This window comes from Aplidium turbinatum, chromosome 7 (assembly GCF_918807975.1).
Source record: "Aplidium turbinatum chromosome 7, kaAplTurb1.1, whole genome shotgun sequence".
NCBI lineage: Eukaryota > Metazoa > Chordata > Ascidiacea > Aplousobranchia > Polyclinidae > Aplidium > Aplidium turbinatum.
Genome location: NC_137478.1, coordinates 28,959,983 through 28,977,053, shown reverse-complemented (window position 1 = coordinate 28,977,053; position 17,071 = coordinate 28,959,983). Strand labels below are relative to the sequence as shown.

Below are 17,071 nucleotides of genomic sequence, written 5' to 3'. Positions count from 1 at the left end.
AATGGCATTTTTCCCGAAAAATCAGGATTTTTGGGAAATTTCAAATGCATTTTCGCAAGCTATTCCTAGACCAAATGAGCTCAGATTAGGCATGGAGTGTTTTTTGGGCCTATTTTCAAATAACCATTTGAGGTTTTTGATTTGGTGAAAAAGTCCATTTCGCGACCCACCCTACTAGCTAGTATAGCCTACTACTAGCTAGAATTTTACATGTAGGCTATAGGCTAGACTTGAGCAGTATTCTTCACATGACTACCATAAAACATTGTGTGCATCAGGCCCGGATTTAAGGAGGGCAGAGGTGGCAGTTGCCCCTGGCCCTTTTTTTGAAGGGCCCCCCACGTGGAAAATGTGATTTTGTGTTATTATTATTTTCTCTCATCCTTTGAAGTTTCTGCAAAATGCCTCCTTTTTCTTTCAAGGTTAATTTTTAGCCACAAGGTGGTGACTTAGCTTGGCGTAAAGGCATTAGCGGTGTGAGTGACTTTCAAGTTAAAAAAAAATTGCACGGTTCCCCCGATCGAAAAGTGCCCCAGGCCCCCCATCAGCTAAACCCACCCCTGGTGTGCATATCGGCAGCAGGCCTCTTGTAGATAGTGATTATGAGGAAACAGGAATACTGTTAGATTGACTTTAAGTCTATAGGCTTCTTGAATAGCGCGCTTATTTTGATGGTATTTTTCCGTTTATACTTTTAAGGATAAGATAAAAAGTACAGTTATGCCAATGATTTGAAGTAATCTAAAAGATTGACAAATTATGGCATTTTTACGCTGATATCTCACATGCACCATTGACATGATATAATCTGTGTGATAGTAGAAGAACAGAAAAAAGTATTTTTGTCCCATAATTTTAACTAACTTACCGTACCAAAAAAACATTTTACTCACTTTTATGTTTTTATCTTGTAATCCCTTCCTTTTTTCCGCTTTTCCTTGCAGAAATCATATTGTTCCGCCGAGGAAAACACAACCAAGCAAAAGTTTCCTCTCAAATGAAGAGTGATTGGTATGCACATGGACGAAGCTGATTTTTGAGTCCGAGTTGAGCAGAAAAAACACCAGAAGACGTATTCAACTTGCATGAGTTTTTTTCATGTGTAATACTTGAGTTGGTAGACAACATAGATTTTTCAAGCAAGCAATTCGTCAACCAGCAGGAACACCGAAGTTTTGAATTTGGCAAATTATTTTTTTATCTCACTCTTTATGTATGGTATGCATTTGTCGCTTGAATTGTTGGGTTGAAGTTGTAGTTTTGTTTATGCAGCTTATAGCAATGTAAACCATTTTATCAGCTCTAAGACTTAAATTAATGTAGAGCGTTAGGTTATTTGATTGACAGATTTTCAAAATCATTTGCATAGGCTATTACTGATACCGTCGTCACGCTTATTGAAGCCCACCTTGGGACCGGACGATTTGAGGCTTATCAAGCTGGAAACTAATTTCTGCCACTCCCATACGTATAACTGACTATGTCATTTTTAGTCATTTTTGGTCATATATATATAGTCAATTGACTATATATTTTTTCGAACATTTTGACCGAATTGACAATATTTTTTTTGGTCATTTTGCTAAAAAATTGGTCAATGACCAATCAATGACCGAAAAAAAAAAAACAGTCTGTGGCGCGTAGGATACGTGTCGGGCTGGTGCTCCAGAGGGAATGAGTTCGATACTACGCGGAAACGTTTTTTTTTTTAATTTTTAACTAAATTTTGACCCGAAGTGACTCAATCGTTAGGCTTCTGCATTTTTGTGGTCAATTTTTAGTTTGAGTAGCCTTCAGCCCAATTTCTGCCACTCCCATACGTATAACTGACTATGGCTGAAAGTTGCTACATCTGTTAACAGCTGTACCCAACCATCGGTTCTTTCCAGTTATATGCCATAGGCTATCTTATATTTTTTCGATGGGCCGAAAATTGCATTTTTTGCGAGCTGTGTTTTGTACAACTCAACGATCACAGAACATTAGGAACGGAGTTAGCAGCGAAATAGAGCATAGAATTGTCGAAAGCGCGATAAAAAATAGAAAATTGCTACACCTTTTTACACAATTTCAAGCTAATATAGCTGAAAATTATGCTTGTTAAGTGGGTTTTTGTGCTTATTAAGTAGTGTTTTTATTACGGGATCGAATTGGAATAATTCTGGACCGAGCCAAAATAACCTTAATGAGCGGCTGGGCCTATTAACCGTGGAGTTAATAAGCGTAAAACTGTGTTCTTACTTAGTCTCTTCATGGGATGAATTTGTGAATGTTGTATAAATTTTGAAAATAATTTATAATCGCTCAAAAATTGCTTTTTAATATTAGTTTTGCTGTGGATCTGTGATATATCAAGTTTGTAAATGAAAACTTGAGTGTAAATATGGAATCAGTTTTGTCAGAATACCAAGCTTCGTTGGCTGATCTAACGTTTAACAGCAAGCCCCATATCAGCATGCTGACAGTATTGGCAGAAGAAAATGTCTCATATGCATCTGACATAGTAAAAATCATTGAGACTCAAATATTTCAGGTAACTATAATTTAAAACTATGTCACAGTGTGGCATGTTGGTTAATAATTTCAATTTTAATGTTTGTGTTTTCACTTTTGTAATTTATTTGCTTAATTTACTTTAATCTAGAATAATTCTTGTTTTAAAATTTTAAGTATGGTAGTAGGAAGAGTTGCTGCAAAACCATAACCATTGCCTCCGAGGCTTTTCAGGGAAATTTAATCTGAATATGCCTGTTTTGCCAACTTTTTCGGTTCATTGACATGCTGGTATATCGACTATTTTAGTGAGTAGCTAGTAATATTTTTTTGACCTAGACATGTTAATGACGAAACATAAAATGGTATGATTTAAGTGCATAATTTTATAAACATCACAATTTGCTATAATTTTCAGAAAGCAATTTGCATATAATATTTACTTGTATATATCACTTTAGGTGTCTCAGAAAAGAAAAATGCCGGTGTTATATTTGTTGGATTCAATTGTGAAGAACTTTGGTGGACAGTACATGAAGCTCTTCAGTCATAGATTAATTTCTGTGTTTATGAGCATTTTCGAAAAGGTTACTAATATTGTCAATTTTTGTTAATGTAAAGTATAAAATCACAGTTTTTAATCGGTCAATCTCATAACGTTATGGTAAGTGGTAACTTTACACATTCTCAAGTACAGTAAGTATAGATAATTTACTCTTGTATTTTGTTGCAATGAATTTAAGGCTGATGGAAAAACAAGAGGAGATTTATACAAACTTCGATCTACTTGGGATACAATTTTTCCTGTGTTTCTCTTAAAAGAATTGGACTTGACAGTTCAAGGTGTTGACCATAACTGGCCTGTGAGGTCAAAGAAGCGCAGGAGTTCGCGAAACCCTCTTTCCTTGGTTAGTGACAATTTGACAATGTTTGCTTTCTTTAAATTGATTAACATATGATTCATATTTGATTAAATTACTAGTAATTGTATTAGAAAACTCCAAGCATTGTACGGCTGTACGCCCAATGTACGGTGCAAGAGTGTTTTTATCATTTTGCATTCACTTTTGTTAAAATGATTTTGCATGCTCATGATATATAGGCCTATATTTGAAGAGCTTGTTTCCAAAACCGCTTACATCCACTTTCGGTGATTTCGAGAAAACCACGAAAAACGTTTATATACGCGCGTAAGTGGTTTTGGAAGAAAACGCAATTTTTAGTGTCGAAGTTGAAGCAGAAAGAGAAGGTTTTGGAAAAAAAGGAATGGATAGTAGGTACCTATGGTAATACTCTACCAGTCTACCTAATGACACTCTAAACTCAATTTTAGTAAAAGTTTTGGAAACAAGCTCTTCATTTGATAACCATGAAGCAAAGCATGCAAAAGTTGTGTCTTTTATTGCAATAAAAAACATATCATTGATAACAGAAAGTTGAGATATGTATGGAAAGGTTTTTGGCTCACGTTTTTAAGTTATGGTTTCTTTCAGGGTCATCACTCTTCTACATCACCTAAGCTTTCAGAAGAAGAAGTCGATGGGAAATATCTAAGATCAACAAATCAAGATGTAGAAGAGGTTGTTGAAGAAGAAGAAATAGAAATGGTAGGCTTCATTCAACTTTGAATCGATTTAACATTGCGTGACACATGTTATCTGAAAAAATGGACAAATTTTGAGGTTGCTGAGGCAGGTAGAAGAGTGAAGTGGGCTGAATGCGTCTAGTTCAATTCCCACCATGTTGGGTTTAAAAAGTCACATTATAACAAGCGTCAAAGATAGCCACTGGTTGATTTTTGCTTAAATTTTTACTATCATGGAGTCTTGTGACTAGCCTACTTTCAGGATGCTGTAAAATTAATACAGATGAAGTCGTTTAATTGCATATCGATTATACGCTTATGGTAAACCGTTTCATTTCACAAGATTCCCAAACCCGTAGTCTGAGGCAACAGCATTTTGCCAATTCGAATATTATTTGCATGAACAATATATCAGTTAAACTCAAAAAGGTATGGTACTTTTTTGTTCGTCAACTAGACAATTTTTTCAACCTTTCTTGAACCACGGAATATTTTATGCATTAAAATGCTCTTGCGGAACACCAAACAAAATTTTGTAATGACGCAATAAAATAAACAGCACAATGTCAGTTTATTAACTTTCAGTTTTTCTCGGTACGATATCTGGGCCTGTTTAGACGAGCACAAAGTTGATATTAGGGCAGGAATCGCAGAAAGACAAACGCAAAGCTCTTGTAATTTTGGTTTTCCACCCGTGTTCCATTAACACTAGTCCAGCTAATAAATTTATTGAGGAACACCTGACGATCTTTCACAAAACATCAATAAAAAATCACTGAGCTAGGCAATAGGCATTGGTGATCATCAAAATTATTTTGATATTCAACACTATTTCATTGCAATACATATTGCATACCGGACACCGGTATATACAATACTACCTATGACGTGGTTTATTTTCGTTTATGTTTGTCTTTAGTAGGTATGTATTAAGATGTATCCTGGCAACAAAGTACCGGTAATCGATTGGATTAGCATTATACTTGGTCCATGATTATTGAGCACAGACACTTAGGCACATGCATGGTAGGCACTTGGCAACCTTGCTTTGATGTAAGGCAATGTAGATGCCATTCCGAGTGCCAGCAAAACGCACAAAGTACTAAGAAACAGGCCGGAGACTAGCATCTTTGACAAGTCATTTCGTTGCTGTTCCAGAGCGACATCATGGGGTAACCTGCAACTTTCCCATCAAACATTAACCTGTCATCATTAACGTTTTTAATTGCAACTTGTCTGTACACGTTTTACACAACACTTCTTTTTTTCTATTTTTATTATTTAATACAAAATTTTGTGTGAAAATATTGACCTAAGCAAAAATAGAAAATTCTTAACAAAATACATAAATAAAATATAGCATAATAATATATATATTATGGATATAGCCTAATTAGCCTATCCACCAAACACCCAATAAAATACACTTTATTTGGTATAGCGTGTAAGTTGCAAATTGCCACGCGGGGCCAACAATTACGCCACAACAACATTACTTCTTTACCAAATTTATACTACGTATTCTATCATGTAGTACCATGTGTAAAGTATGCACAGCACGTGAAATGTTATCAACGTTTTTGCACACCCAAAAGTAGTGTTGCCATCATTTTTTCAGGATGACGAGAGTTTGGGAGTTTTAGAAATGTTGGAAGAGAAATTGCGCAAAAGACAAGCGGAGTTAAGCAGGCTGGAGTACCTCGAATCAAAGGATACCGTCTCAGAACGTATTCCTTCTTTTAAATCGCAACCAGACAAAGGTACTTTGGAATTGTGAGGAATTGCAACTTTGCTTATGCATAATTATAAGCATATAGTCAAGTGGGGTAAAAAAAAATTTTTTCAGAAAGGTTGTCCTAGATTTTTTAGCTTATCAAGTATGACCACTAAAATTGGTCACAATATGCAGACCATGTATGTCTATCATCCCCCAATGAAATTTTTTAAATCCATTAACTGGTTTGGAAATTATGCCCAAAATACCTGAATTTTTTTTTACCCCAGCTTTGGGGTAAAAAAAATTTTCATGGGGTAAAAAAAACACCTATTAGTATAGCAGCTTCTTCTTCTTTATTATTATAATATTGATTTCATATGTTTTGCTATTGATTTCATATGCAATATAAATGATTCTCCACCAGAGGAAAGAAGCTTTGTGTAACTCATAAATCAAGGACTGTGAGAGATGCTGAACCCATACTCAGAACTGACCGGATGGGTCAGTTCTGATGATGATGATGCTGATGATGCTGATGATGATGATGTAAACGATTTTGCCCACAATTTTTGTAGTTTTTATTTTTTTAAAGAAAATAAAAACTACAAAAGAAAGACTTTTTATTAAAATAAACATTGTGAAGTCGCAAAGTCTCATTACTGTAATAAAAACAGCAGCAAGACAAAAAATTGTGTCTAGTATACTTATGCACGCCATCCTGAATTTTATCTGCAGCTCTGGTTTGAACAAGCAAGTGGGCGATTAAATTTCGCGGATCGTGAATCCTAAAAAGTCAACCTGCAGTTTGTGAATGAACATACAACTAAAAAACAACAGACAGGAAATGAAACAACAGTTTGTGTATGTCTGATTGTATGTGTTGTGCACTATCAATCAATGGATCGCTCTGTACTCTCAATCTGCGCTATTGATCGACTAACCCGCAACACTAACCTTAACCTCGGACCCCCAACTCCAAAAAACATCAATTGATTGTGCATAACACATGCATACATTGGCACTGATGCATCCAGAAGTTTGTTTTTGTATTTTTTGGTGATATACTGCTTGGCAGTTGACATAACACCAATACAAAGCCAAAACATTCCATAAAATGCACTGTTTTTTTTACCCCAAATCAACGAATTTTATTGGAGTAAAAAAAACACCTCAATAATAATTTACACAAACATTTGGAAGCCCCAGTCTGTGTTGCATCTAGTAGCCTCACAACATAGTACTCACAATATAACATTAAAACATTCATACTACCTATCACTAAAATTTAGCAAAAACCTTTAATAAACTCCTCCAAACCTTTTTTTGCACCCTTCGCTGGCAATATTTACTCTATTTAACATAGCTCTTCTTTGTCAAATCCAATCTTTTTCCTCTACCCCTCAAAGTAATCACCAGAGACCACTTAAACAGACACTAAAAAAGTTTAGTGAATATCTACTCATTTTAGATGTGAGATGGTAAGTGTTTTTTTTTACCCCAATAACCCCACTATTTTTTTTACCCCACTTGACTATATCAGCTTTTTATCACAGTTAAAACAAATTCTAAACTCTTTCCAGAGGAGACAGTGGAAGAAAAGAAACAGGAAAGTGATGATGAAGCTCTTCAGATCGATCTTAATGATTATCCTGTCATCCCAATGGATGACGTAAAGAATCATCCTCCTGAGGAAGCCGAAAAGACTCCCGTGGTCAAGGAAGAACCAGAAGAGGGGTGAGATGGGATTAGCAAGTAGAAGTTTGTTAGTTGAAATATATTGCTGGGGGTGTTGCAGTCACTTTAGGTGACGATCACCTGGTCAGGTTGTTTGATTCCACTGCAATTCATTGAAAAATGGTAGATCTGTGTCGAAATGGATGTGCGTAGGTTGATGAGATCATTCTTTGGCTATGATGATGGGCACTCAGTGCAAATGTGGCCTGAAAACACACCTGACCCCTCGGCAACAATATATTTAAAAGGAGTGCCTCTGGTTCTTTCTGCTGTATATGCAAGAAACTTTTGGACCACCATACCAGGCAAAATTTACAGTAGTAAAGTGATATTGTGCATTGTGAGCTTAAGGTTAATGTTGTGACAACCTGGCTCACTACGGGATACGAGTGCATACGAATTGCAGCAGTGGCGACATCACACCCTCATCATCACAATGCCTTGAATAGTGTCATGAATATGTTGAGTGGAAATGTTAACATAAAAGGTAAAATAAAACTACGAAGAGAGGTAGGTTGAAAACAAAACAATTCGTCTCTAGGAGCATAGAAGCTGATCTGAGCGACACAAAGCACTGGCTGTCGCTCCGAAGCAGTTTCGAGCCTCACGGCAACAAAGTCAATTCCCACGAGTTCGATGGAATCACAACAAACAGGGTCATTTCGCATTTCCAACCAGGAGAAACGGAGGAAGTTGATGTGAAGAAAGAAATCAAGGAAGGTAAGTAACTTGATAAAAATACAAACTATATATTTGAAGACAAACTATATATGATATATTATATAATATATATATAGTTTTTGAAACGTTTGTTCATTACATCTTGTATTTTATGCCCTTGATTCAGGAGAGTATCTGCTTTTGTCAATATAGCTGGAATATTCTCGTAGTAGGGTTCGCTATATTCCTTACTTGTCATCTGGTATACCTCTTGCCATGCTTCCTTTTTCGCATTGGATACGTTAATGGCGAAAATGAAGTAGCATTGAACTTCAAATGTACTAATTTTACTCTTCTACTATTTTACTATAAAGTTACTCAAAATTTTACTCTTCTACCAGACTTTCTTGTTGAACCATAAACAGATAAAACGAAGCAACAACAATACAACATGGCACTTAATATATAAAAATAAACTAACAATTGCAAACATTTTCGGCTAGACACGCACGTCGCACATGATAGCCTTCGCCGGACACCTGACCCCTTGCTCCTCCATGAAAACACACACAGTAGGCTATTGCGAATTGGCGACACCCAATAATTCCTTTCCATAGATACAGTTTAGTTTGCTCAGCACTGTACCATGATTACTTTGTGATTGGCTGATTGAGTCTCTGGAGATTATCCACTCTCGGATGCTATGTGAACCTAACCACGTCTTATGTGGACTGTTGCATCACTTATCTCTTGTTATCAATCAATATGTTGTTCTTTGTAGAAAAGCCATCGATCGATGAAGAAATTGGGGCTGAGGTTGAAAAGCTCAGCAAAGCAACTGTCTCCACGAATGACATGTCCGTGCAGACCGATGCTGTCGAGAAAATAGACAACGAAACACAGATCGCCGTTCAATCAAAGGTGACTTTGCTGCTGGTATCCAACATTAAAGGATGTTCGGTTAAAGTTTCCATTAGAATATAGGTTTAAGTCAAGTAATAATCTTCGGGTGGTTTGATCATGATCATGTTCCAACACTTACTACGTTTGATTAGTACGTCTTGCTTCAATTGAGGAAAACACATACGATAGACAGAATGAGATGAAGAATAGGAGTGAAGGCAATTGCTGCAAGGAAAGCATCGGCCACCTCCACTAGTAGAGACAAAACCGAATTTAGATGATAATGAAACATGAATAAAAATTGTATTTCGTTTTTTTTCCCCTAACTGTACTATGGCTCCCATGATTCTGAAGAACACATCAAGGCTGTTAAACTCATATTCGTGAAAAACGCAAGATATGCTTATGTTGCTAAAAAAGCATGGCCACAAATTTGGCATCTGTTCCTAGGGAACATTTTGAAATGATCAACCGCTGTAGAAAAATGGTACAAGCTCAAATGTGGATAGAACTCAATTTTTACAAGAATCGGCTTACTATTGTCTTCTAGGTTAGAATCGACATCACAGGATATATTAGATATTTAATAGATTCTATTTGAATAAGTTCCTTTTGGTGATCTTATTGAGGTGAAACAGGCTGTTAAGGTTTAGTGAACTAGTAACTAATTTTGATGTCACTAGCTTTGAGCATTTTTTGTAATATTAGTAACAATTATTGTTTAAATATTTAATGGATATATATTTGAGTAGTCCGAAAACGTATTTTCTTTCCACTTACTAACGCCAGTTTGTATAGGATGAAGCCACACAGTACCGGTACAAGCGGAAAACTAAGAACTTCATGTCACAATACAAGGTACCTACCAAAACCATTGGGATTTATTTCAAGATAAAGAGCAAAGACGTGGGTTGTCAATATGAAGCGCCCGCCACCATTCAAGGTATATTATAGTTATGTAAACTTACAGTAAACAGAACTAGATCAAAATTCGGTTACAATTTCAATTCCTAACGTTGTTTAATATAAGATCGGTGAAGAAGATAGATTTTACAACCTTGAAATTCAACAACGTGTGACTACCAAGCAAAAAAAACGGATTTTTTTTCTCACAATTTAGTTTCGCATGAACTGTCGCTTTTTCTATATTTTGTGTATTTTTTTTCGAATTGTCATGTGAATTCAAGTGTGAAATTCACTCTAAACTTGTAAATTCAACAACAAAAAATCATTCGAGGATCTAAAAAGTTGTCCTGTTATCAACCAATATGTTCAAGTTGCCTTATAGGAGCCCCGCATCATTCAAATCGAGTTGCCTCAGCTGACCAGTTCAGTTGCAGCTCATTTTAATGATCCCAGTGAGGAGATAACTAAGTTACTGTTTGCTCATTTTTGTATTGTTATTTTTGTGCTAGGATGGCAGCTGACTTTCTTGAACGGTATTCTTACGGCGCTATTCTAACATCAACAGCATATACCTTGCCCAGTATTACATAATAATTTATTGTGTAAATGTATTCACTGAGGTATTTTACTGGATAAATAAGGAATCTGAAAAACTGAATCACACCTCATGGGTGTGAACAATGAGTTTGTATGTTTTTTGTATGACGAAGCAAGTACATTAAGAAATTCGTTATTTTTTGTTTTTTTCAGACATCGCTGCTGATAGCACCTGTCTCCCTCTAGAAGACGACATAGCATCGTCTTCTGGGAGTGTACTCATCAAGCACAACAGCAGCGTCCATTCCAACCAGATTCTACACTCTTTACAAAAGCAACGATTGAATGGGATGCTGTGTGATATCACATTGGCAGCTCAGAGTAAGATAAAAACAGTGTGTTTTTTTAACTTTGACGAAAAAAATTGTGATATTCTTCTTATTCTGCTACTTGTTTTAACTGCACAATCCAAAAGACAATTCGTTTAGTTTTGAAACACAGCTCACCTCTATCTTCGGGATAATAAATTGGGTGGACGTAGTTGCTAAAGAAAAGGCGGCCAAGAGAAAGGAACTGGCCATCTCAGGACCACTCTGGTTAGCACCGAGGGCTACAGCAAAAATCTTATTTCCCTATCCTTGGTGTTAAGTATGGAACCTCCTTCACCCTACTCTGCAAAGTCTGCAATGGATAAAGCTCTTTACACATTTTAAATTAGTTTTAGAATTCTTTATTCTGTGTCTTAGAAACTTGGAATTCTACTAAATTAAATAAGCAAGTATTGACAACACCTAGCAAACCAACTTGCCTTTTTTACATTGATGTTACGTCTGCATGCATGCATACGTGGACTTTACTAATTTGAAATCATTTCAAAAAAATATCACATTTTATTTGCGATAGGTCAACTTTTCAAAGCTCACAAAGCGATCCTCGCCTCTTGCAGCGACTTCTTCCACGCATTGTTTGCATCCGAGACTATCAAGCAATCCCCGTTGAGTTACATTGAATTGCAGGGAATCACAGGTTTGTAACAGTTTATCATTGTCCTTGTCAGGGATCAAGATATTTTATTTTGATTTTATTCAGCTAGTTATGTTGAATTGATTGATTCTCTTCATTGTTTTATTGTGGTCTCGTTGTCGTGCACATTGGATCACATACAAAAAACCCGTCCTTTTTACCTTGATTTAACGTATGCAGACGCTGAATCAATGTAATGACGGAGTTGTGACTGGCATCCTATTGAGTAGCAGACTGCAAACCCCTGCACATACGCAAGCGTCATGTACTTACGTATGTGGTGTATGTAAGGCTTGGGCTTATAAAAGAAATCAAACGGTTTAATATTTGAAACCGAATTATAGTCGCCGAGTGTACTCTTGCTAGAAATCGAGGTACGTGATTGGCCGGTCCTTTTCACGCATGAGTGCGTTTTTTACTAAGTTTCTCGAATTTTCTTCCCTGTGCATCTGGAATTGTCTTTTAATTTTACATTTGGATTAACTAACGGGTATCGAAAATATATTGTACTGTACTTTTTCGTTAAGTGTCTTCACGTAGGCTTAGAGTGAAAGGCCGTAAATATGTGATATATCGGGCCATTTTAGTAGGTGGCCGTGGTTTCTGCTGTTTTTAAGAATCAAGGCGACTCGATTCTTCCCAATTGCTTTGCTGCTTTTAGTCATCAAAAGACTTCAGACTTGAAGAGGAAGCATGTGTCTCTTGTGGATTGATTGGGCAGCTACTTTTAACTTGATTTTTGGAAAACAAAAAATATTGCTCGGAAAAAAACAAGAATAACTCGACAATCTCGATTTTGTTAGGGCTACATTTCCCATTTTCCAACCAATGTCTTTTGTTATTATTTTCTTTTGATTTTCTACAGCCTCCGCTCTCAGTCTGGTCTTGGACTACATCTATACATCTGTGGTGTCTGTTGGTGGAGGAGATCAGAGCATCAACGAGATTATTACTGCCGCCAAGAGGCTAAAAATCAACAGTTTATATTCCGTTTGCAGTGTGCTTGAGGAAGCGATCTCTTCGAAACAAGATCTCACAGGTATAATTGTGCATGATGGGTAATCATTTTTACTGTAGACTGCGTGATCGAATGATAAACCGTCGCTTGAATGGCGGTTCAGGCTCAGCACCAAGAAAACGTGACTTTATCTCGGCAAGGCTCTAAGCTCCTTGAAGATATGAATGAAGATTGACTTCAGTGCTATGTTCTTTTTTCGTTCTAAAACCACTTTTCAGAAATAGTAAAACTCGATTATTAAAACAGAAAACTGCTTAACCAATGTGAACGTGGAGCTTTTCTGACTCCAATTCGAAAATCTAGAATTAGAATTACTGCTATCCAATTTTCGTTGTCGTTTTATTCCTGACAATAGGAGACCTTTAAACCGGTTTAAAATCGTCATTTTGTACAACAGAAGGTTGACACTGTTGGTTTATTTTGCCAGGCTACGTCATATCTAACACAGAGCTGGTGGCCCCTGGCGGATCCTCCGGCGCGTTGGTCGTGGGCGCGGATCCTGCCTCGCCGCAAGGCAACAATGGATTGCTTCAGAGGAGCTTGTCCGAAGAACATCCTATCAACCAAGTCCCAGCAAAGAAGGCAAGGTCGGTAATCCTTGTGATAGTGTTGCCGTACGTTTTTGGTCAATTTTTGATTGTACTTCCACTGGCAACACTGTTTCAATCGCCGGTTATTATAGCAAGCAGTTTCTTCTGACGAGAGTTTTTTTCACATGTTATACAGTTAAAGCTTACATACGAAGCAGCTTTGTGGTATCTTCCCGGTTAATCTCTTTGAACTTAAACGATTCTGTATCCGTGTGATTGTATCACTTTGTAATTAATTATTTTTGCAGAAAATCAAATACGGAAACGGAACTACCTGCCCCGAAAACTACAAAAGGTAACGTCGATATAGCCGAATCAACTTTTTATTTTAATTAACTTAAACGGATATGCATTGAAACGTTGCAGATACCATGATAGGTCATTGTCACCAAGCTCTTGTGCTGTGTGGTGCTTCTCTGCTATCCTTGCATTTGTTTACGCGACAAGGTTTTCTTGAAATGCTTACTTTTTTTGCACAGAAGCGAAGTCATTGAAGCGGACTCTGTCGGAAGCGAGAGAGGCTGGAAATGTCAAAAAGAAGAAAGAAAGGAGCCAATCCCTCGCGGAAGTATCTTCCAAAAAACGAAAGAAGGGGGAAGGTACGTGATCTATGGCAGTTAGCTCTTCAATGACAACATTTGCTCTGCCCCGCCCTGCTCACTTCGTTTAACATATGGGAGTGTTAACGTTAGTGATACCATCCACAAATATACATGGCTATCTGAATCAGATTCCAATCTAGGCTATCTCAATTTAATAATGAAATTCTCACAAATCAAAACAACTATTGGAAAAACGTTTGTTTATATTTTCATGTTCCTTTTTCTTTCGAAAAATTTTTGGCCATATAGCACCCGATAGCACCGCACTGATTTCTTGTGTCATTATAACAAATGTCCGATTGTTCTAGAAGCCTCCACAAAGTGGTTGCATTGTTCTCAATGCAAGAAGACCTTTGTCAATAAAAGATCGTTGCAACTTCACGAGGAGAGCGCCCATCAACCACCTGCAACGGAGCATGCTGACGACAGTGAGGACGAGACAATCGAAGTTGAACAAACAGAAGATAGAAATACGAGATCTCGTCCGCCGAAGAAAGAAGGTATTTGTCTCTCATCGATGTTAGACTAGTTCTTTTTAACTCATCATCATAATCCATCGTCGGTTTGTTCCCCACTAGTGGAGGTGGCCGATTGTTTCCGCGCAGCAATTGTTTTAATCCCTTTTCTCCATTTCACCCTGTCCCTTGCATCTTCCTCCTCTAGTAAGCTAATGCCTAAGGCACTCGTAGCTATTTTTCAAGATATTCTTCGCTAACAGGGCTAACTGTTTTTGTTTGGTTTTTGTTTTTTCAAAAAGGTTAGATTCAAGGTCTATAAAAAAACGAAGAATCGCATCCTCGGATTTTCTTAGTTTCGTTCTCTTGGTTCCTTTTCCTTTTATTTTCCTGGAATAAGCTTAGATTTGATACAATACAGCGCAGGCGTTTTTTTTTTTTTTTTTGTGGTACGATGTTGCAGTTCTGAAGACGCTGTTGTTGTTGCAGATTCTCCACCGGGCCTTGAAGAAGAAAGCCCCGTAACACCGGAACTGCCTAAAAAAAATTCTTCCAAAGAAACTATTCAATGCTTGCAGTGTCCAGAGACCTTTACTGCCACTTCCAAACTACATGCCCACGTGCGGAAACTACACCGAGATACTTCGCGTCGCAAGACGGCTCAAAAGCGAGCTTCCGCGGTTTTGCGAAGCCGAAAAAAAGACAGTGTTGCTTCGGCTGAAGAGAAAACGACTGAAAATGAAAAACATGTCCCTCAAACGGTTGAAAGTGACTCCAAAGCGGGAGCAACCCAAGTAGATAAAACTAATTTAAACGAAATCTCCCACATCATTGAAGAAAAGGTCATTTCCGGGGAAAACCCGTTTACCCCGACTAAAACCAACAAGAATAACTCAGCGGTTGACTCCGCTACCGTTAAATTAAAACTATACCAATGCGATATATGTGAAGAGATCTTTTCCGTTCAATGTTTTTACAAAGCTCATATGGCAGGGCATAAGAAAAATGGCGAGATGCCAAACTAACCCGTTCAGTGGCCTTACCGTGGGTAAAGAGCGAAACATATTCTCTCTTAATAATCCAGGTGCAACGCTTTGTGGTTGTGTTACCGTCTATGAACGATGAATGCCGGAAACTTTGTTTCGTTATAGTTTTTGCTAGTATTTTGGTCACCAACATTAAACTTGCACACACGTACACATTCAACCATGAAATGGTATTTCCAAACGCTTCAAAACCTTTTGTCAATTTCCTAAATTCGTCTTCGCACGCCGACACACTGTCCAACGTCCATTGTCCAAGAAAGCTTTGCACAAGGCTCTTCAACCAGTCATGAAGTTATAGGTCGATTTAAGGATGGAAGTTAGATTTAGTCTTTGAGTCAAGTGCATCTTGGAGACACGTTTGTTTTCGAACTCGGTTATCAAGCCGCCCTTTAGGCTTCTGACCTGCTGATCATGATTTTATAAATTTTAATTCAAAAGAACTTTTTTGTTCGTGTCTGCAGAAGTAACAATCGATTTTTTTACATCCAATGTTTTATTAAACTTGATGAAAAGGATTCTTAGCCTCAAATGTTCAATCTTATCTCAACAATGATCCGTTTTGCAAATGGCGTCTCTGCCCATTGCATTGCGCCGTTAATTTCGTCACTTTTAATTTGTTTCTTTAACTTGAAGTTTACTGCAAACCGCTTTTGTTACACTCCCATATTTCTATGTATGATTGTGTCTTCACTATAAGTACTGTATAGTATATGGACTGCTTTCATTTCAACATTCGATTAGTGTGTCCAATGGCTATCCGTGTTGCCTACTAAGTCATTATGAACGAATAAAATGTTGAACTGTAACACCAGTTGAAGGCTTGGCTTCTTAAATTGTGTCCTGTAGGTCCATACTTTAAGGCGTTCATGGTATATTCTTGGCGTGATTAAGTGTCTGCAACTTGGATCTTGGTGTAGGGTTTCGGTTGAGAGCGTTTGTGAAAATTTACCAGAGAATGCAGAAGAAATTGTTAAATTCATTCAGTTAAGCTAAAAATGATCACGTACATTCCCAGAAAGCAAATCAACTGTATTTTACATTGATTCAACGTCTGCACAGTTTGAATCAATGTAAAAAACTGCTAAATTGCTGTCAGGGTTTTAATAGTTTCCGTGGCTGGTTTATGTTTTAAAATGAGGCATAAACTTCAAAATCATCTTTTAGTGATTTTCACTGTAAACTTTAATAATGTTTTTCTTACGGGGAAATAAGTTATGGTTATTTTATGACAAATAAATTCGATTCTTTTGAAGTTGATGATATTACACTAAGACTAGCTGGCCCACATCTTGGGCTAGTCTTAGCTGTCCGGGATAAGATCAGACATGAAATTCGCAGAAAGTGTACCAAGATGAGAAATGATATAGCAAAAACGTGGTGCCGATACGCTGGTCATGCAGCAAGTGCAACAGATGAGCCAAAATAATTGATTGGGCCCCAAGTGATTTTTTAGGCGAATGAGAAGAAGATGTATTCTATAGAGGATGATAAAAAAAATTAGGACCGTAGCCTATCTAAATGAAAACAGTGCAGAATAGGATCTAAATTCTATTTCTCCAAATTTTTAAAAAGTGAGAAATTAGTTTCTAAAATTCAATGAGGATAAAGCTCTCGCAATAAAAAAAAACATCAAATATTATCACTGGTCAACACAAATTTTTTGGCAGACGAAGTTGGAGTGTTTTTGGGGGTTTTGAAGGGCGCTGATTCCGAATATGGCCTTAGTTTTCCCGAATTGGCTCCAGTTTTGGAGATATCGCATAGGGTCATTTTGACCAAAATCCCATATTTGAGCCTTATGC

The 17,071-nt window shown here is 37.2% G+C and overlaps 1 protein-coding gene across 2 annotated transcripts; it reads left to right on the top strand.

Moving 5' to 3' along the window:
• The first annotated feature begins 2,335 nt into the window (after window positions 1–2,335).
• Window positions 2,336–16,080, top strand: LOC145774216 (uncharacterized). Of its 2 annotated transcripts, none has more exons than XM_082585397.1 (17): window positions 2,336–2,533; window positions 2,955–3,080; window positions 3,237–3,401; window positions 3,987–4,100; window positions 5,697–5,838; window positions 7,376–7,529; window positions 8,071–8,249; window positions 8,971–9,110; window positions 9,891–10,035; window positions 10,749–10,916; window positions 11,439–11,561; window positions 12,424–12,597; window positions 13,004–13,163; window positions 13,415–13,461; window positions 13,646–13,765; window positions 14,080–14,268; window positions 14,713–16,080. In XM_082585397.1, the coding sequence occupies exons 1-17, from the start codon at window positions 2,384–2,386 to the stop codon at window positions 15,246–15,248; spliced, it is 2,832 nt and encodes a 943-aa protein (XP_082441523.1). In that variant the 5' UTR covers window positions 2,336–2,383; the 3' UTR covers window positions 15,249–16,080. The 2 variants fall into 2 exon arrangements, with proteins under 2 accessions (XP_082441523.1, XP_082441522.1); XM_082585396.1 differs by having other exon boundaries at window positions 14,077–14,268.
• The last annotated feature ends 991 nt before the right edge of the window (window positions 16,081–17,071 follow it).